Below are 20,768 nucleotides of genomic sequence, written 5' to 3'. Positions count from 1 at the left end.
ATCAGTTTCTTTAACCTTTTTTTTTTTTTTTTGATACAAAGTGACATTTTCATTTTAGTACAGAAAATCCATATCAGAACAGTACCTGTTTCAGTTGTACCACTGGAGCCTACTCTGACCTCAAACTTTAAAAAACAAACAAACAAAAAATAAGATAAACAAAAAACAACTGCTGTCCCTCACCATGAGAAGTACTTTGACTAGTAATTCATCCATGCCGTTTCCTATTTTTTAATTTTTTTATATATATATATACAGTATTATAATAGTATGGTATAATACTATATAAAATACTATATATATATTTTATATGTATTATAGTTCAAAATACTCTCTCTATATAGCAAATAACTATATAAATACTATATAAAGTATTTTGAACTATAAAATAGCGTCTGTAAAACAGAATTTAAATTTAGGACCAGATCTTTGAAGAACTGTGCAAGAAGAATCCCTTTTTTTTTTAATTAAAAAGCTGCAAACAGAAGCAAAACTACAGCCTGCAGTGTCAAACTAGAAACCCTACATAATGAAATGTTAGGAACAGTGACAGAGAAGCAGGTCTACTCCAATGATACTTTAAAAACAATTAAAATACAGTACCCAAGAAACATGGCACAAGAGACAGAAGAGACAGGTACAAAACCTGCGTTAGGAACACAGAGTCAGAAGTGCAAAAAACAAAAAGGGAATTGATACAATGGAGTTTGGTACAATAGGTAAATAAGTATTGCAACCAAAACTAAACGATCACTTATTTTTTGACAGTGGAAACACTAACAATTTAGTACCTTTCTAAAGGCTTTTAATCAAAGCCCTAAAACTGTGGCTGCTCTTAAATAAAAACAATCTATGTGAATGCTACACACTGAAGTACAAAGCTTAAGAATTACCCTGCAAAATTGCACCGACATAAGCTTTTCGTATTTACAGTATCTAAAAAGTGACGGAACACAGCATGCTAGGCCTAGCTTATGACTCTTCCCCACCAGTACTTAATCCAGGCCCAACAACCAAAAATTATTGTTTCTCAACACACGTTAAGCTTGGATTGTTCAGATATATTATGACGTTTAAATATTAGATTTCATGCATAAAACAAGAAACGATATCTTTGACAGACAAGCGTTGACAGGATACAAACAGTGGTCTGCCCTGTAGAGGAGTGTACTTCCTTCTGAGCTTACTCCCAAGACGTACCGATTCGATCCCACGTTATTACCTGGTTGCCAAGTCAACAATGTGCTTAGAAATGGTCAAAATTGCAACTAAGAGTCACATTGCGCATAAACCGTTCGCTCACGTTCAGAAATTTCACTCCGTTTTGGAGAGTTACCTCATTAAGTGAAAGGACACAGTTAAAAAAACAAAACGAAACAGAAAGACATTCAAGTAAACAGCAACAACCAAATACTTTGAAAAGGTTTTTGTAAACTTGTCATTCTACAGGGTTTTGCAGCATTGTTAAATTCATTACTCATGGACAAGGACACGCAGGTCGCAACCCCTCGTGACAACCTGTCACATGTACACGTACGACGTAAGAGACAAGCTCGCTGAAGTGATCTACCCCTTCCCACATGCCTCGTTGGGTCCTTGTGTGTTCAGTGTTATCATTCCTCTTCATGAAACAGAAGTCACTTACGGATATCTTTATAAAGACAGAAATGGACAGAGTCCGGCTGGGTAGAAAGTTAGTTGGTTATTTACATCCGCAAAGTAGTTTCACAGCGAAATAAATCTACAGCGGGCCAGCTGGGATCCACAGGACTTTGCTTTGTTCTTGGTCGACAGTTGTCATAATCTGAGTGCAAATGCTTGAAAGGGCTCCTCCCTGGACAATGCCTGGAGAAAAAGAACACCCCCCCATCCCGAATGAGACTGGAACAAACAGTTATGACTAATTACAAAGAGCAGTCTTCTGCATTTTTCTGCAAAGCGTTTATCAACAGATCAGAATTAATCTACCTAATTCAATATTTGCCAGATGCATGACTCTATTAAACAAGAAAAAGAATAAACAGAGCAAAGAGGTCAAGCATTCAATATACAGTTTCTTCTGCTAGCTCTTAAAACAGTCCAGGGAAGTCGCAGAACTGATGGCTATAATCTACTAAGACAACTGTTTTGTTAGAGGCCTCCATGTACTATTTTCAGAGGCATCAGGTGGCAAAGTTTAAGTCTAAAGATGGTCAGAACCTGCTATAATAAACCTTCTCTGTTCAGCATGTGGTGTTAAGAGTTTTATATTTACGTGGTAATATACATAGAGACTATAGCTGTAGCAACTAGACACTATTTACAAATATTAGAAGTAAATTATGAGACAGCTCACAGATCATTGAGCTAAATAAAACAGCGGCGGTTGCTACTCCAATTCTTATTGTCAACTACATTCAAGGAACAAAAGGCCAACGGCAATCAACTCTGAAAATCAATTCAAAAGAGAAATGAAGACCTTGCGTTCTACCCTTGCTGAACATAACAGTCATAAAATGTAAATGCCAACACTGACACAGGAGAGGAGAATGTATTAGCTTTGAGACTTAAAAAGTGAGGAACTTCATGACTTGAGAAATATGTCAGCAAAGCCTCTGGCCTCAGCCACCACTAACGCTGGGAAAATATGGAAAGTCTTACAAGACTTAAGGTATAATTTCCATTTTTGAAAAGAGAGAATTTGATCTCACGTAAAATATTACTTGACTCTGCAGTATATACTACAGTTCACGATGTCAGGTGAGTTTGGATACAGAACGCAGTAACCGACAAGGTCTATGAAAGGTGACAAACGGCAGTGAGGAAGTGATTCGGATTACACACCGTGCTCACAACTTGGTACAGGAAACAAAGCCAACTTGAAAGAGTCGTTAGTCAAAAAATGTACTTCGTGAACTTGTCACAGAGCTCGGGTCTGACGGAGTGTGTCATACAGCTTCGTGAGGAAGCTACCATGTCCAACATGCCTATCTACAGGCTTATTTCATGCACAACGTTATAATTTCAACAAGCTTAAATGTCAATGCAGTTTGAACACCAATCCTCTCTGACTACCGGCATCTGGAAATGTTGACGACAGCTGGAGTCCACTGGACTTGGCACTGACCGAAGGAGGCCCTTCCCACAGGGCACATGAGAAGACACGCATAGGACTCTCTTGGACTGACTGCTACTCTCACCATCAGGGTGAAATTAAAATGCAACAAATGACTTAACAAGGAGCAGAAGATAACGTGTGGTGATGCAGTCTGGCCACGCACATGTCAAGTTCTGCGAAGGTTTAGTATGTACCATTTAAATGAACGTTTGTATGGCTACTACATACCAGGTAACTGATTTTGTTGAGAACGTGCAGCTTCTCTCAGGATGCGCTCAGATAGCTCTACATTAAATACATCCCCCTTCCCCCCCGCCGCACTTGGCAGGTATGCCTCAAAATATTTCTGGAAGAATCCCATTGTTCGGGGGATGAAAAGTTGGGTTTTGGCTGGCTTAGTGCGGTTTTTTGGGTTTGTTTTTTTTCTTTTTAAGTTTTGTTGCCATTCACATCAAGATGGCTAGAATTTTATCCCCACTCTTTTGAATGTATGTGGAACCACATGGAAATATACTCTGAAATAAGCAGAGGCAGTCTTCAAACACAGTTTTCTCTCTCTGGTAAAACTACAGTATTAACTACAATCCAAGATTCATATAATATACTTGATGATGTTAAAAAGGCCTCTGAAGTTGAACTGAATTATTCCAAATTACAATGCATGCTCAACAAACCTTCGACAATTTTTTTTCCTTTCTTGAAAGATTTGAAGTATGTCTCACAAATCATTCATAAATTTACACTACAGGGTTTTTTTTGTTGTTGTTTTGTTTGGTTTTGCTTTGTTTGATTTTTACAATTACAAAACAACTTATATTCCTTACATGGTATAAAACCAACAACACTGTGTCAAATTATCTTGGCCATACTTCCAATACTACTGGCTTGTAATAAAACATTTTCAGAATCTCTAAGTCGTAAGATTCATAACACACTAAAACAAAAACATGTAAAAACAAGGGATAGTACTTATAGCTTCAGATTTCCTCTCCCGGTAAGATAAAACACCAGAGCACGAGTTCGCCAAAAGGGAAGGCAGAATGGGAAGAAAAAAGTACTCTTTGAAGGAACATCAGATCTTTTGAATTGCAGTGTAAATGGATTAAATTGCCACTGTGTTCCTAGTGAAATGTTGATTAAATACTAACCTGTAAAGTACTTGCTATACTCTTGTTCTATTTTTTGAGCTGTCTCAAACTGTTCTTTGGAATGTTTTTGTGTAACTTTGTCCCTCAGGAAGATTGGGTCTTTTTGCTCTCTGCAAAAAAAGAAAGAAAAAAAGAAAAACCTTGTATAAGAGTAAGTTGCTTTTTTTTTTAATGGACTTGAAATGATTACCTCCAGTTGGGTGAATGTGAAAGGCTAATTAATTTGCAAGCATAATCCTGTGTGTAGAGTGCCATCTACTGTGTTTCAGCAGTATCAGCATAGCCATCAGGATCATTTCAGTGCTAACAAATTTACTTGCTATCAGACCAAGACAGTATTCCTTTAAAGTCTCAGAGATTGGGAGGGGGTTGAGGGAGAAAGAATATAATTTTTTCCAGTTCATGTGAATCGGATCATCATCTCACATACACTCCAGTGCTCCCTACACAAAGCTGGGCTCAAGTACCGCTCTTTTAAGGGCTTGAAGTATCAAGCGTTGAGCAAATAGAAATATTTCTATGTCATCTTATATATGACACATTTTTGAAAAGACTGTTTTTCTATTATACAAGCTGTTGGAAATAAAATAAGAAAAAAAAAAAAGGAGAAATACAAATGGTAAAAAAAATATAAAAAATTAATTCCAATCAAGGCTTGTAACACTCTCCTCCAAATCTGACTTGGGGTCCCCAGTAGGGGATTCTGTTTAAAAGGAAGCAGAATTTATAATCAACTAGTAAGGTCATATAGATAGGTACTGAAACAATATAAGCATAGTTTCTCATAGCAATGAGAAAAGAAGCACGATTTTATTTTATAAATAAATAAATAAAAATCACTACTAAATTAGCCTATCACTGCTGTGTAGCATTTCAGAGAACACCAACAGAACCTGTGCTATATCAAAAAGGCTGTTTGGAAAAACCTTTGGTGCTCATAACAGGCAGAGACAATGTGCCACTGCATCTTATTCTGATGACCGCTATAAATCCTTGCTTGCCTAGTTCAATCACTCTCTGTCACTTGCCAAAAAAAAAGGAAATAGCTGTAATGGTCACCATTCCATTTCCAAACGGGCTCAAGACATGACAGTTCCATTTATCACTCAAGTGCATGATCCTACAATGGTAATGAAATACACCACATTGCTTTGTCTTGCTTCTACTTGGAAGTGGTGATACTTATCTTCTTTATTAAGTAGATAGTCATCAAATCTACCTACAGATCAAGAATATAACAAGTCTTCAACTTTCAAAGTGAAGACAGCACAAGCGTAAGATCTCTCAACAAAACTGTTTCTTAATATTTATGTTGGGAGATTATGTCACTTCTTGCCAAATCAATCTATCAAAATGTGTGCAGGCTTGCTCAAACATTAGGGGAGGGACTGGGGTTTGTAACTCCCGTGTTCTGTTCCCGGCTATATTCGAGCAGGAAATTCCCAGTTACTGAAAGAGCACGGCCCAAGAAGACAACAGTATATACACTTCCATGGCAAAAGGGGACTTCCCTTGCTGTTTTCACTGCAGAATGAAGGTGGGAAAGCTGAGGTTACGAATCAATTGGCACTGCATCCACACACTTGGCCCCGCTGAGAAGATGAAGAATAGCTCTTTGTCACAGTCACCACTTAATCCTCAATGGATCTCACCCGCATCTGTCTTACGGTTTAATACAAAGGTAAGCAGGAAAGATCTCAGTGCCTCCTGCAGCACATACAGTTTAGTCTACATTGTTTGATTTCTTTGAAAGATGCACTTAATTGTCATGCAACCAAAATGAAATTAAGACCATTTACCTCACAGCCCTTTTTATTTTCCACATTTTAAAGAGATTTAAGATGACTAGGATGAAAGAAACAATAAAGGCAACAAGCTTATTTTAAGCTAAAATAAACATCCCTGAACTATACCCCTCACAGACTTACTTGATTTGTTTAGCATTTTTGTAGCGAATAAAAATTACAATAGGGTAGATATGAACACTGTGGAGCCGTTCGATGGCATGAGGAGCGATGTCAAGCAGACAATGACAATCCTAAGATCAAATGTAAATGCAAAACACTCATTCAGTTAAAGAGCACAAGCACACATGCAAATCCCCCATTTCTTCCCCTACTTAAATCATAGCAACCCAATAGAATTTTGCTACACATTTAGCATTTTGGGGCTACCGAGGAATTTGTACCCAAAGGATTTATAACAAAAGACAGGAGATGAAAAACTGCAAGAAATTCCAATCATAGTACCGAAAGCATGCACTGATAGAAATAAAAGTATTTGAAGAACTAATGAAATGAAAACTCAAGACTGAAATATATGCAATACATTTTTTCCAAATTTAAATATTCATATTCATTTTCTCTTTCTGAAGTCATAAGCAAACACAAGTGTTAAAGTAGTAAGACTTTCTGTGTGGTTTGACAGAAAACTATAAGCAATGTACAGATATTAATTAACACGTCTCCGGGATTATTATGATGTTTATGTTCTATATGACTGCATTAAATGGAATAGTTAAAAAACCTAAATCCTTGTTTGGGGGGGTAAAGGGTGGAATCTATGGAATCTAACTTTATTTAATAATACTGTAAAAGAATATGGACATTCCTAGTTTCTACAAAGGTGAACTTGCATAAAATAATCTTTAAACACTTACATGCCAAAGTAAGGTAACTTCTATTTTACTCAGCAGCCTGGGGAACAATTCTCTGAATGCCTTAAAGGAGGACAATGCTAACATTATATCCACCCCCCACCCCCCCCAACATCATATGACCATATGTTGCAAACTGTACAAAGAACTACAGCATTAACAGTGACTCACCTTTTCTGTTATCTCTTTTATTGAAGCTACAGTTGTCACATCAAAATGTCCACTCCTCCGTTTATAATCGATAAACAGACAATCCTTCACACCCCGTTCAATAGCTTGTTGGGAAGCTTTCATAACCTCTGTTTCACAGAACCAGAAGAGATCCGCTTTCATTACTATTCCTTCGGCACAGAACAAGGCTAACGAACAATGTCTGCAAACTCAGATTCTTGGGGTTTTTTCCATGTTTGTGCTACCATTTAGTTCACTTATAAAGATGTTACTATCATGTATTCTAAGCAAGAATAAATTGGTTATATTTGCATACTTACCAAGAGGACATCTGCAAAATTTTCCAGGGGATTCTTTGACCAACATGTCTTTCACAGCATCAAGTAAAGGTCCTAGAATAAGGACAGGCCTAGGAGAGGTACAGTCCACTTTCTGTACACGCTGATACGCCAGACTTGCAGAATCTACACACACAGAAGGTTTACTTATAAAAGTATAAATTATTTTCCTGGCATTCCTCAGATAAGCAGAAGCACCTTAACAGTAATTATGAAAACAACTCCCTCGCAAGGGATAAGGGCCTTGACAAGTACAAAACATGCTCACTACCCATTATTGCAATTTTCTCCACTTGACAGCTTAAAATAGATGTTTTTTTAATTGAACCTAGTGCTTCTCCCCCCCAGCCTCACCCAAACTTTAAAACCTATCATTCCTATTTCTTCCTGAAAGTGTAAACAAGACACAATATTCGGTTTCTCTGGTTTGGTTTGTTGAGCTTTTCCAAGGAAGTAAGCATTGTAACCAACATGATTTTTGTAGAGGAGTGAAGAAATAGAAGTGAAGATTTTTGAGTGGTGCCCAGGATTTCTGTCTAGACCAAGCAACCTGGACAGAAATTAAACAGTTGAAAGGAAGATCAAAACCATGCATCAAAAAGCAATCTCCCTCTGCAAATGAAACATTAATGCTAATAGATCTAGGAATAAACTACAAAAAAAAAAAAAAAAAAAACCACACCACTGGCTTGTTATTTAATTTAAAAAAAATTTTATTATTAAAAGTAATGTATGTGATGAGATATATGATCACCATTTGTATTCAGACCAACCAGAAAGCAGCACTATTTGTTGTGTCATGCTGCAGCTGTTTAAAAATGAAAGAGAAGGAAAGGCAACCCCCTCCCAAGTATAACAGAGGTACTTGCCATCCAGGAAAGGAATTGAGTCTGTACTGATTGTATCAAGAGCCAGTAAATCCTTTCCATCTTTGGAACCACTTCGCTTGTGTTTATGCTTTCTTCTGAAGAATGACCTCCGTGCTGCTGCTGACAGCGTCTTAGATGAACTGTTTTCATCTTTAGCCTCAGACATGCTGTGTCTCCTGTAGAATTCCTGATCCATCCTATAACGAAACAGAGTAAATGGTTGGTATTTAAACTTATCTTTTTAAATTTTTTAGACAAACAATATCACCGCTGCTTCTGGAAGACACTGGAAATGCTCGTCTCAAGCCTTAGCCCAAGTATCTTCATCACAGAAGATTAATCAGAAACAAATGTTAACATAAATCAAATAATAAGCATCTGAAAAACCTCCCATTACCGTCATTTCCTCAGGATTCTTAGACTATAAATTGCAGCATGGCGCAGAGGGTGACCACTCTGACAGGCAGGGCGAAATTCTCCAAGGCAGAAGCAGCAGCATGCATCTACTTGCCAGTGAAGTCAGCCTCGCACAGAAGTGAAGATCCCATTCTTTCTATGAAGCTGCACGTTATACTCACCTTTACAAATAACTAATTAGCAATCCAAAATAACAGTTTTATTTTGTGCAGTTTTATTTTATACGAGCACAAATATTTTGGCCACATTAACACATGTAAAATGTAGTTGGTTTTACTACCCATCTCCCAGTAAGAAGCCTATCAATGATGCGTATGGGTCTGTACGTATATATTGTACTTCCACACATTCCACGTAGTACCACTGTCCCACTGTCAGGATGAATGTTGAGTTATGACATGGAGACAAGACTATTAGAAGAAAAGGAAACCAGAAAACCAGTAATCTCAAAATGAAAAAAAATACTTGAATCACTGAGTGATAACTGATGTGATTTCAGTAACAATGTAAAAATTTTAGTTCCTGCATACTCCTCTTAACTGCTCTACCAACATTACGAGATTGTGGTGGGTACAGAGTCTTACAATAATGTTGCTGTCCACAGATAACTAAAAACACTGATGCTTCCCAAGAACGACTGCGATAACCTTGGATTCAAGGATATTTTTGCTGTAGTTACTCTTACGTTTGTTATTGAATTCTCTATCACAACACTGGTCTATGTATCATTTCCATTTCTAGTTTACTATTTAGCAGCATTAAAAAGAACTTGGTAGAGCAATATATTTAATTCATTATTATTAAAATACGCCATCCCTAAAAATGACACATCTAAGAATTAGTATCTCCCAGAAAGAATAGAAGCAAACAAGTCTTTTATACCACATCTCACTAGTCAGACTTTTAAAGACTGAGATAAATGCTGTAACTGAGGTCACTCACATATATTTACTTGGAATCTGTCCTCTTTCCAGCTTCTGAGCGTTCTCATCTAGCTGCCAAGCCATCCAGCAACCAAAGTTTCCCTGTGGTAGAGTGTCATCAACGTACAAAATATCATCTTTCTTAAAGCTTAAATCCTGCTCCACCTCTGCCAGACGGTCATAAAGTGCTCTGGAAAGGAAGACATAAATAGGCTCTGCAACTGATCTCCATCAACTCAAGGGAAGAACATGCATACTTATTTTGAAAGATGTTAACAGATTACTGGCGCACTCTACATTTCAAGAGCACACAAGTTTACAGCGAAACGTGCAGACTTACTATGCTGCAGATTGTGTACTCACTGTCAGAGACTAGCTGGGATAAATCAGTAAACTTTGAATTTAATAAATGTGGTAAAACTGATGTACTATCTCTGTCATGATGGCCAGCATATTATCCTAACAGCCTTACGCTGTCATTACCAGTCACGCTCAAATACCTGATATAGAATCCATCTCCAGGAAGCTCTTTTATCTTATTAAACTCTTCTATTCTGTATTGAGTCTTTATTTTGATGTTTTCTCCAGGCTTCAACATTTCAAGATAAGCTTCCTCAGCTGTTTTATTTCGCATATCAATGGACCCATACTGCAAAACACAAAACACAGAAACCCTTAGGGTGTTAATACCCTTAGGTATTAACAGGTAATAGAATTAGGTGAGCTTGAAAAACATGCAAAATGAGTTTGTTTTTCCCACTGACAGGCTCTACATAGAAGTAAATCTTGCCACTTAACTCTAGTACAGTTTGCACCTCAAGATGTCTAGCAGGAGATTGAGACATGGGGGAGGAAAACAAAATACCCAAGCGAACGCAGCAGACATGCACCGTGAGAGAGAGTCTGCACTTCTTGAAATAGTTTTCGAAGTGTGAGCTGAGAATCATAAAATTCACACTGGAAAGAATTTAGTGTTTTTAGGGAAAGCAAGTGGTCTGAGGGAAGTCAGAAACACAATTACAAAGCAAAATCTCCATCTGGATACTAGAGGCGCAATGGGAGAGTCTCAGTGCTCAGACAGTCTCAATGCTCACTTTTATCTGAAAAGCTCATGAACACTTACGTGTTTATCACCTTAACAGTCCTGCCAAGTAGGTGAATATTCTTGTTTCAGATATAGAAAGCAGAGTCAAAGACATATTGCACGGCTTTCCCTAAACTCTCATTAGAATTTCATAGTGATAAGATCAATATTGTTCTCTGTTTTGCAACATCTTTCATAACCTTGCCTTTCTCCTATGTACAGCAATTGGATTCAAGGCTTCCTATTTAGATTAAGAAAGCACATGTTCATAATTCCAAGTGGACATACATTAATCCTTCAAACTTGTGGGCAACTTGCGCTCTCAACAGTGGTAGTTCTCCAGGTCGACATCATCCAGCTCTTCAGGTGTCGCAGCCAGAATGAAGGTTATGCATTCTCACCATTCTTACCCGCGCTTTGTGGCAGGAACTCAAGATTCACAGAACATCTCCCATTGCGAGACTGCACGATTCTTTGTACAACTCCCTCTTTATACCATCCTAGACATTTTGTCAGTATGCTGCAGACTTTTCTTAATAGCTTACCTCAAGTATCATGTCACCCAAGACTAGTCCATCAGGTCCTTTTGCTGGGCTATCATCATCTACATCTGAGACAAATATCCCATACAGGTTTCCACCACATATCTGGATCCCAAGATCCACTTGGGATTTTTTAACAACAACAGTTCTAGGTTCAGGGGTCCTTTTGTTTGTGTCCACAGGGCCCCTTTTGACAGGGAGAAATAACACATGTACTTCAACTTAAAAACTTGCATTACATACAATCAACTAGCTATCTGAAGAATATGTATTTACATAATTATTATTCAAAATAGGTCACCTACAGATACAGTTTTTTAAGACAAACATCATGTTCCTTGCAGACCTTCTTAGCTAAACCAATCTTGTAGTAAAGTTTATTCAGCCCTTGCAGACGCCGTCTTTCAAAAACAATCTAAAAACACGTACTTTTATCTTGGGATCCACTTAACCTGTCTGCTGACTTATTTCAACTAGACACAGCATTCACAGAAGTACATTTTGTTTTTTAATACCCTTCACATCCACCCTGACCATTTTTTTCCCTTAAGGCAAAAATTTTCATGTCTACCTTAAGGAATTCCGGGGACTTGTAGTTGGCGTGGTTTGTTTGGATGGGGGTGTCATTGTTCCTTCATCCTGTTCACTCACAGTATCGATTATGGAATGATTGTCAGGCGTTGCAGCTCCACTGCCTTGAGGGGTGGAATGATTACTCACAGGTTCTAGGCGAGAACTAAAAGAAAAAAAAAAAAAAGAATAAAAGACTGGTGGGTTAAGTGTTTCACCAATGCCAAATATTTTCCACACAGACAAAGTTTTTAATTTGGGCGTAAACAAGTATAAAGTAAGGAAAAACAACCCAAAACAGCATGCCAAATAACATATGTTCACCATAAGTCTAAGAGAAAGATAAAGCTCGGTTTTGAAGTGTGATCATGCATCAAAATGGGATGGTATGCTGGTTTTGGCTGGGATAGGGTTAATTTTCTTCCCAGCAGCTAGTATGGGGCTGTGGTTTGCGTTTGAGCTGGAAACAGCGCTGATAACACAGGGATGTTTTCATTACTGCTGAGCAGCGCTGACACAGGGTCAAGGCCTTTTCTGCCTCTCACCCCACCCCACCAGCGAGCAGGCTGGGGGGGGGCACAAGAAGCTGGGAGGGGACACAGCCGGGACAGCTGACCCCAACTGACCCAAGGGATATCCCACACCATATGACGTCATGCTCAGCATATAAAGCTGGGGGAAGAAGAAGGAAGGGGGGGACGTTGGGAGCGATGGTGTTTGTCTTCCCAAGTCACCGTGACGCGTGATGGAGCCCTGCTTTCCTGGAGATGGCTGAACACCTGCCCGCCGATGGGAAGCAGTGAATGGATTCCTTGGTTTGCTTTGCTTGCGTGCGTGGCTTTTGCTTTCCCTATTAAACTGTCTTGATCCCAACCCACGAGTTTTCTCACTTTTACCCTTCTGATTCTCTCCCCCCTCCCACCAAGGGGGAGTGAGCGAGCGGCTGTGCGGGGCTTAGTTGCCAGCTGGGGTTAAACCACGACAGATGGATAATTTCACCAGGTCATATGCCTTCTCTAATTAGTTTGTGAAAACTCCCAACTATAAAAAAAAATTAAAACCGATTTGAAATACTAGAATCTCATAATCCTAGGAAGAAGTCATCTTTGGTTTTAGTTTAGTGTATCTAAGGATTATGCCCAAATAAGAAAGAAAATATAGCAGGTGCATCAAGCATTTTTCTTTCCTCTTTGACAAGCATGTATTCACGCATTACTTTTCTGAGCAATCACACCTCTTATCAGCACAAATGTGGTGATGTTTGCGAACACATTACCTGTACAGAAGTTATCTACTAGCTAAATAACTGCATGGACCAGAGAGCAGTTTTTTCAAAGTCTAGCCAGCCTTACCTTGATCGTGAATGATTGCCGAGCTGATACATATGTGGGTTATACTGAGCCAGAATAGTAATGGTGTCGCACTGCTGTCCAATGATTAGTCGAGCCTGTTGCTCTGTAGCATTTCTCAAATTTATTCCATTAAACTACGGAAAAAATGCACAAACCAGAATGTCAAGTTTTCAGATGGCAACTAGCAAAACCATTCTTTCAGTCTCCTAATTAGTTTAATGTCTAAATGCCGACTTATTTCCACGGGGGTAAATAGGAGGATGGAATTACTGCTATACAATGACTCCTAGGGTTTACTCCTTGGAACGAATCACTGTAATTTTAAAATATTCGGTAACCTGGCCATGAGTTTATAAATCTTTTTACTATTGAAAGGTACATGTATTCCGAGCTGTGTTATGATTTGATATCACTGATTAAATACAAGTTGGTTCAGATCACCGATTTGAATAAATTCAGGATTTAAAGATAAATTCAGATCCATTGTAGAATCATCCACACACTGTGCAACAGAAGATGCTCTAACATACACAAGCACGAACAGATCTAACATTTACAAAGGAGCTCCGTACTTTACAAAACGCTCCTCCACCTGTTTATCTAATACTGTAGGCAAAAACATGACTGTAGCTAATCTAAAGCCTATCTGAGTACTTTTTATACCAGGTGTCTCAGGTAAGGCTGTGGCACAGCAACAGCAGCATGAAACTCGGTACAAGCCAGCTGCTTGAATATTTACTCGCCTTATCAGGCAGAGTATGGGGTTGGGACTACATTGTTTTAAGTACCGAAACTAGCTAGCTTAAAATTTAATTATATCTATATAAGATGCAATGCAGATCTACCATCAAAAGACATTATTTTATAATAAAGCCTGACAAAAAGTCACAACAATCACAATTACTGGAATATTACAATACAGAGTACCCTTTGCTACATCTCACAGCACACAAGCTTTCACAAGATACTCTTTTGGGGCAGGCAGTTTTGGCTGGAGTCATATGAACTGATTCATTAAGCCATAGGAATAGTAAGCAAACAATTACCTCTAGTAACTGATCACCATACTCAAGGCCAGCTTGATGGGCAATGCTCCCACCTGTTACTTTAGAGACAAATATTCCACCATTTTCTCCGCTCACAATGGAAATCCCTAGTGGCTCAGAACCCTTCTGCACTTTAACATGACGCGGCTCTTCCATGTAGGGCCTTTTAGAGGAGATAGTTAAAACTGGTTTGGACAAAATTGCACTTGAACCATCACAATATCAAAGTTACATGCAATACTTTATGTCTGTCTGAACTGTAATAATAAAATAGGTTTAAACAGTTACTTCAAATAACTTTACTGTCAACCGCCTTAAATGCATTCCTTTAGCACCATGCAACGTACAGTGGCAGAAGTAAATGTATACCAGGTACATGACTGCTCCAAAACATTATGGTAAATATGAATTATAAATAGTATGGTGGTGAAGTTGGTAGGAAAGAAGCTTCCCGATGCATATTATATAAAAGTAATTGAACCACTGTATATAATATGTCATTTACAAACCATATTCCAGAAAGGTATGTTACAAATATAAATGCCGGGAGTCTTTATCGCCCGTGAAAATAAACATCATAAATAATAAGGTGGTAAACCAAAGGACAACAATGCACGAATATCAGATTTCATATTTGTATGCAGGGAAACATAAATTAGTAATGAAAATTAAGCAGTTGCAAACTCAAGCCATTAAGACAGCAGTTTGCATGGTAGCATTACAATTACCATGCAAATTCTTCTCAGGGCAATTATCCAAACATGTAAAATAGCACAAAGTGCGCAATACTGCTCGAGAAGGACAACCTTATATCAGGCCAACCTCAAACTCCTTAGTGATGAGAACCTAGGCCTAGGAGCCACAGGGATTCTCAGAAAAGACCTATTACGGAACAGATATCTGCAAGATGTAGAAGATTTGAGAAGAAAAGAACACTTAGAAAAAGACACACAGTAGTAAGACACTAGCAAGTATAACAAGAGAACGGCTTATACAAGTGAAAACCCTGATGCATTCCCCTTTCCTCCCCCCAGGGTTAGGATGTATCCACCTGCACAAACAGGGCTGGTCCCTCCACGGTGTGCATAAACAAACAGTAGCCTCCTAAAAAGTGCTGGTTCTATGAACTTAATAACGTCTACACAGCAAAAGGCATCACCAGATATTAACAGTTGAGCTCGTTCTGAATGAAACGGCTTGGGTACCAGGTGCGGTACCCGGTGTTTTTTGTTTTAACAGCATTATACTACATTGGACATGCATTAATTTGAATGTTTTCTTTCCTAACACTTCATTAGAGCCTATAGACATTCTCTAAATTATGCCAACTGCTTAAACTATTTTAACTGGGCTGTTCAGAGACCAGAGGAGTTAACTGGACTTCACTCACCGCTACTAATGTGAGCCAAGCCGAGGAAAGGTTATTTTTGGAAAGAGTAGGATTTAGGGCTGGGGGCAGAGGGAAGAGGACATAGTTTCAGAAATTATGCTTATTGCCACTGTCATTGAAGGTAACTATTTGGTAGCCTTCTGCAGCAGCAGGGGCATAATACTTTGCCAGCTTATTAACGCATAAAAGATAAAAACTGGCTGCTGATAGGAACGCAACTCTGGAACCCAGTAATCTTACATCATCAGCATCACTGTTAGAGGTAATGCCCTCAGAGCTTGTCTACCGACGTAATGAAGATAAGGTAGGTTTACTACCAGCAAACTTAAACTGAAGCCCACATTTTTTGTATGTAGCATATCTTAACGACACTGTGCTAACTCCCAGAAAACTGTAATTTATGAAGTTTTCTTTTTTTTTTTTACTCATTGTGAGCATGTAAACCATGATGTTATATGAAGCTTCTTAATATCACAAAATTTATCAAGGCATACTACCTCATTAAAAACTAAAATTACATCTTTCTGAACTTTATTTATTGTACCTTTCTACTTTTCCATCTACCACATGCATTTTTACATTTGTTTTGTTTTGTTTGTTTTAGGTTGGAATAAGAAAGGATCAAACCCATACAAATTGCACAGGATCATATCTTAGAATTCTAGTAAATACAAAATGAAAGATAACTAGTAATGCATGTAGTAGAGAATCAATAATAAAGTAAAACAGAATGATAACATTAAAAAGGTGTCTTACTTGATAAGCAGTTATTAAAATCAAGTGAAGCGCACTCTTCTATAACATTCAGACTGCCTGCCAGAATCACTAAACACTGATTAGAAAAGTCTTAATTGATCAGATCTTTTAATTTTCATTTAAATCACAATCAACAGAACAAACAGAAACATTGATTTTTTTTTTTTCCCCCCATCTGTATTATTATTATTTTTATCTTTATCTATCTTGGGGAAAGACCAAGCGAGTTACTTGTATTTTGTGGGAACAGAAAGAATTATAAGACCAAATAACCATTTAAAATGCTATCTAGGCATCTTCAAACATTTTCTTAGGATAGACTTAAATTAGCTACTTTCCTAAATTAAGAACTGTTTGTGTTTGTTAGTTTTTTGTTTTGCTTAAAAAAAAAAAAAAAAACAACCCCAAAACTTATAATTATATTCTTTTTAGAAAGTCAATTCAGACTATGGTTTATATGTATGCACAGCAAGAGGGAAGGGGCTGGGACCTGACTGTACTTTAATCGTCTGATCAACATTAACAGAAATCGTTATTTCCCAGAAATCAGAACACGTATATTGCGCTCAGAGATACAAAGTTACAGGGGTGTCAAAAACCTAGCTTTTTCAGCTGAACTTTATACATCATTAGTCACGTGAAAGAGAAAAGAAATTCTGACTTTGAATTTGCAAGTGACAATTAGAGGAACATTTATATGAGAACACAGATTGAGTACACGTAGTACGAAAGTCACACTGAAGTAAGAAAGAATGAATATTCACAACAACCTCTTTACATTCCCTTTCAAAGTAACACTGTCCTTTGTACACAATATACATTCTAGAGTTACTACAATAACTTAGTTACCGATTCTTTAAACAAGACAAAAGTTTCATATACCATTTTATGAATAACTTTTTATTACTACCAGAAAAGTTAGAATACAGAATATCCTTATTACTTTATCATTCACATTTTTTACGGTCAGTCCTTTTACATAAATCAAGCAATACAAGGGGGTCTTGAAGTCCACATAAATGTAATCTATTCCAACACATCATAGCTCCTTTACGCTGCCAGAATGGCATTCGGCTGCCTTACTGTAAATAAAAGCCTGATTCAGATTTGTGTCTTACTGTTCAATGCTTTGAATTCATGCAAACTTTTTCATATATTCAGTCTAGCCAGATCATGACAAAATGAAATCAGATGTCCAAGACTGATACCATAAGCAACGTACCTTGAAAACATTCATCATGAGATATAGAAAGTCGTTAAAACACAAAGCTCATGTTTTTAAGAAAGCTATCGTATCAGGTTCAAATCCTGCAAGCAGCTACACGTATACTAATGCCATTACTAGCAGCGGCCCAGGCACAGCCAAAGGGGTCAGTCACGGAAGTAAAATTGCATCTGTACACATGGATACGTTCTTGCACAGTTATGCCTCAATTTTTCACGTTATCTGGCTAAACTGAATCAAGGCACAGTGGTTAGAGCACATATCCTACAACGCTAAGGGACCTGATATTTAGCTATCAGATGTTACGAGGTCTTCATTTTATTTCGTTTTCCAGAGTACAGGACAAGCCTATCATAAACAAGCATCTGAGGTAGTTCAGCTGAAGGGGTGTATTCCAATTTAGACCGCTCTTATTTGGTGCGGCCATTAATCTAACATGGAAGAAATAAAACCCTTGTGAAATTCCTTAATTTTCTGAACTCCAGAATCTACTCTTCGGTTTTGAAGAAAAAATCCACGCAAAGATCTCTTACATTTCTTTACTTTGTAAAGAAAATAAAATTGTCGAGTAACAGGACCTGAGACGTACCTCTGCGCCTACATATTTGCCATTTAAATTAAACGTTCACATTCCTTCAGCCCAATAAACAAATGTACAAAATTTCCTCAGACACATTTGTATTAAAAGCAAATAACGTGGGGACCTTACCTATCTTTTCTACGTTCTCCAATAGATACTGGGCTAATGGAAATCCTAGGTAATGTAGAAAGGGAGTTCTGAGACTGGCTGCTGGCGAAGGAAGACGTTTCCAAGTTAAGAGGCGACTGTGGAGGAGTTATCAAGCTGGGACTGCTACATTCAGAGTGTGACAAGGAGCCTATGGAAAATCAACAGTTGAGTTTTAGCATCCTGCATCTGTCGTAGTTTGGAGGTCTACACAGACCTAGTGAAAGACACCATACGCGTCTGAGACAAGAAAGAGGACCGACTGTTCACTAGCACTCTATTAGCCATCTAAGGAGCTTAGGGAGACAAGGTGACTCATTTCAGACAGTGCAAAATTACTGTCCTTAACGACTATATGTCAAATCTGTCCCCTGTAAGCGTGCAGACAACTACTGCCATTCTTAACGAGGAGAGGAGGTTACAGACAAGCTACACCATATTCATGTCTGAAAACACTTAGCAAAGCAAAGTCAAAGAAAAACAATAAAAACAGGAAAGGAGAAGTAAAATAAAGATTTAATATCTAGGTTTATTTTCAAATAAAATATTTATGTGCAGCCCTTTCCTTTGGGTAGGAGATACATTATGCAACACCTGAAAACACCAACAAAACCCCAGCATGAATCGTACACAGAGACAGGAAAGCTCTGCAATTTCAAACAAGCTTGACATGACTTTGTTTGCGTCTCTTCCCTGGTTGTACCTTCCCTGAGTAGTTTACCGAACAAGTGCCCTGACAGAAACATTCAGTTTGCTTCCTCTGAAAAAGCTACAGAAAATAAATCTCAAATTACTAATCACAAACGAAAGCCATTTGCAAGAATTGTATTTGCCCAGTTAGGAAAACCACTGCATACAATCCATTCAGGCTACAGACCATCTGAGCAATTAGGGCAGCAAAGAGTCGCCATTTACTGTCATCAAACTCTGAATTCTACAGCTCTCCAGCACTCCAACTGGTATTTGTATCATGTCTTTAAATATCCTCCACCAAGCAATTGTGAGTGAAGTACTAAAATATTTTCACTGCGTTTCAAAAGATAATTTGCAATCAGTAATACAATAATATGCAAAATAATATACTTAAAGAATTGAAAAAATAATGCAGGTCATCTCACTGTTAAAACTTTTAAGACATCATTCTAGAAGAAAGCTACAACTGTAAAACAAACGGCAATGCTTATTCTTACTTTTTTGGGCACTTTTTCTTAGTGTGCCACGTCCTACAGTCAACTAACAGAAAAATCATCTTTCATTAGAAAGTTTGGGGGTTTTTACTTTCCTGGGGCAAAATGCAAGTTTTGTAGCCTTAATAAAACTGCCATATTTAGATTTTGGCGCAACCTGATTTAACAGCTGCAAAGGCTTTGGATTGGTAATACCGAAAATATTACGACTAAAATTACTTATGAAATAATTCACCTCTGTCAGAGCCCATCATGGACCTTGGATATCTTGGTGTTAAAGGGATCTTAATTCGTTCTGTTCTGTATTGCAAGTTACTCGAAGAACCTGTTTTTACGACAAGAAAACATTATGGACGACAAAACTAAAAGCAACTACACTGAACAAAAAAGTACACCGAGACCCTACTTCTTCAATGAGCATTAAAATGGCTTCTGAATTTACGCACAAGCCTTGATGACTACCCTCGTGTATACTGTGTATATCCTATTTCTAGTAAATTGTCTTGATTACACAGTCAGTATAAACAGAGCACAATGCAGCTATACAGTATATACGCACTGTTCATTCTTGTATGGAAAATATTTTGCATATTTTTCAATGAAACGAAACTTAACTTGAAGTCCGAGCGAGAATCTAACATCTCTCTTTACTAAGAATCCATGGGACTTTCCAAAAGGCATTTAAAATATTCTGACTATATTCTGCTTGGACGAATACATAATTTTTTGACACTGGTTGCAAACTGTTATGCCTTTTTTTGCTGTGGTTACAAAGCTGCCATGCTCTATTCCGATGCAACTGCCAATCATTGATGGAACACAGGAACACAAACATGCCCAGAAAAGTTATTACGTAATTTAAAATTTAAAAAATTCTAAAATATTAAAATGTCATTGCCACAAAGCATCCGTTTGCTTTGGTATTACTAGAATTGGCATAAACAATCTGACATGTCAATCAAGTAAACGTAAGTGTAACTTATCTTCCAACAATACAATTTACATTAGGCCATTAGTCATCCTTGATTTTTTTGTTCTGGGGGCTCTGTCCTTTTCTCTTCTTCTCTCCACCTCACTGAACCTCAGAAATACTTTGGCTGGGCCTCCCATCTTTATCAGTGTACTTTCAAACAGTAACAGGCACGGAAAGGAGAACCACTCGCACACACAGCATTTTAAAGAGACTGTAAAGAATGCATTAAACACAGCTACTTCCAGGGAACACCTTTAGTCATAAAACCACAAAAAATGAAGCAAAAGGAACACAGGA

The 20,768-nt window shown here is 37.9% G+C and overlaps 1 protein-coding gene across 6 annotated transcripts in view; it reads right to left on the bottom strand.

Moving 5' to 3' along the window:
- Positions 1 to 363: 363 nt before the first annotated feature.
- Positions 364 to 20,768, bottom strand: part of DLG5 (discs large MAGUK scaffold protein 5) — a 114,298-nt gene continuing 93,893 nt past the window's right edge. For 2 of the 6 annotated variants that reach the window (XM_076338403.1, XM_076338404.1), the window contains exons 20-34: positions 19,734 to 19,823; positions 18,294 to 18,462; positions 15,036 to 15,113; positions 14,214 to 14,376; positions 13,168 to 13,301; positions 11,817 to 11,981; positions 11,249 to 11,432; positions 10,120 to 10,268; positions 9,639 to 9,809; positions 8,280 to 8,476; positions 7,393 to 7,536; positions 7,073 to 7,200; positions 6,174 to 6,283; positions 4,246 to 4,355; positions 364 to 1,845 (exon numbers count right to left, since the gene is read on the bottom strand). In XM_076338403.1, coding sequence (XP_076194518.1) covers positions 1,742 to 1,845; positions 4,246 to 4,355; positions 6,174 to 6,283; positions 7,073 to 7,200; positions 7,393 to 7,536; positions 8,280 to 8,476; positions 9,639 to 9,809; positions 10,120 to 10,268; positions 11,249 to 11,432; positions 11,817 to 11,981; positions 13,168 to 13,301; positions 14,214 to 14,376; positions 15,036 to 15,113; positions 18,294 to 18,462; positions 19,734 to 19,823 — 2,096 coding nt within the window. In that variant the 3' untranslated portion in view covers positions 364 to 1,741. The remainder of the gene's footprint in view (positions 1,846 to 4,245; positions 4,356 to 6,173; positions 6,284 to 7,072; positions 7,201 to 7,392; positions 7,537 to 8,279; positions 8,477 to 9,638; positions 9,810 to 10,119; positions 10,269 to 11,248; positions 11,433 to 11,816; positions 11,982 to 13,167; positions 13,302 to 14,213; positions 14,377 to 15,035; positions 15,114 to 18,293; positions 18,463 to 19,733; positions 19,824 to 20,768) is intronic. The other 4 variants (XM_076338407.1, XM_076338406.1, XM_076338405.1 and 1 more) reach the window with 4 other exon arrangements.

Source organism: Aptenodytes patagonicus, chromosome 5, assembly GCF_965638725.1.
Source record: "Aptenodytes patagonicus chromosome 5, bAptPat1.pri.cur, whole genome shotgun sequence".
In the NCBI taxonomy this organism is placed as follows: domain Eukaryota; kingdom Metazoa; phylum Chordata; class Aves; order Sphenisciformes; family Spheniscidae; genus Aptenodytes; species Aptenodytes patagonicus.
This window is presented reverse-complemented; position numbering and strand designations above follow the sequence as displayed.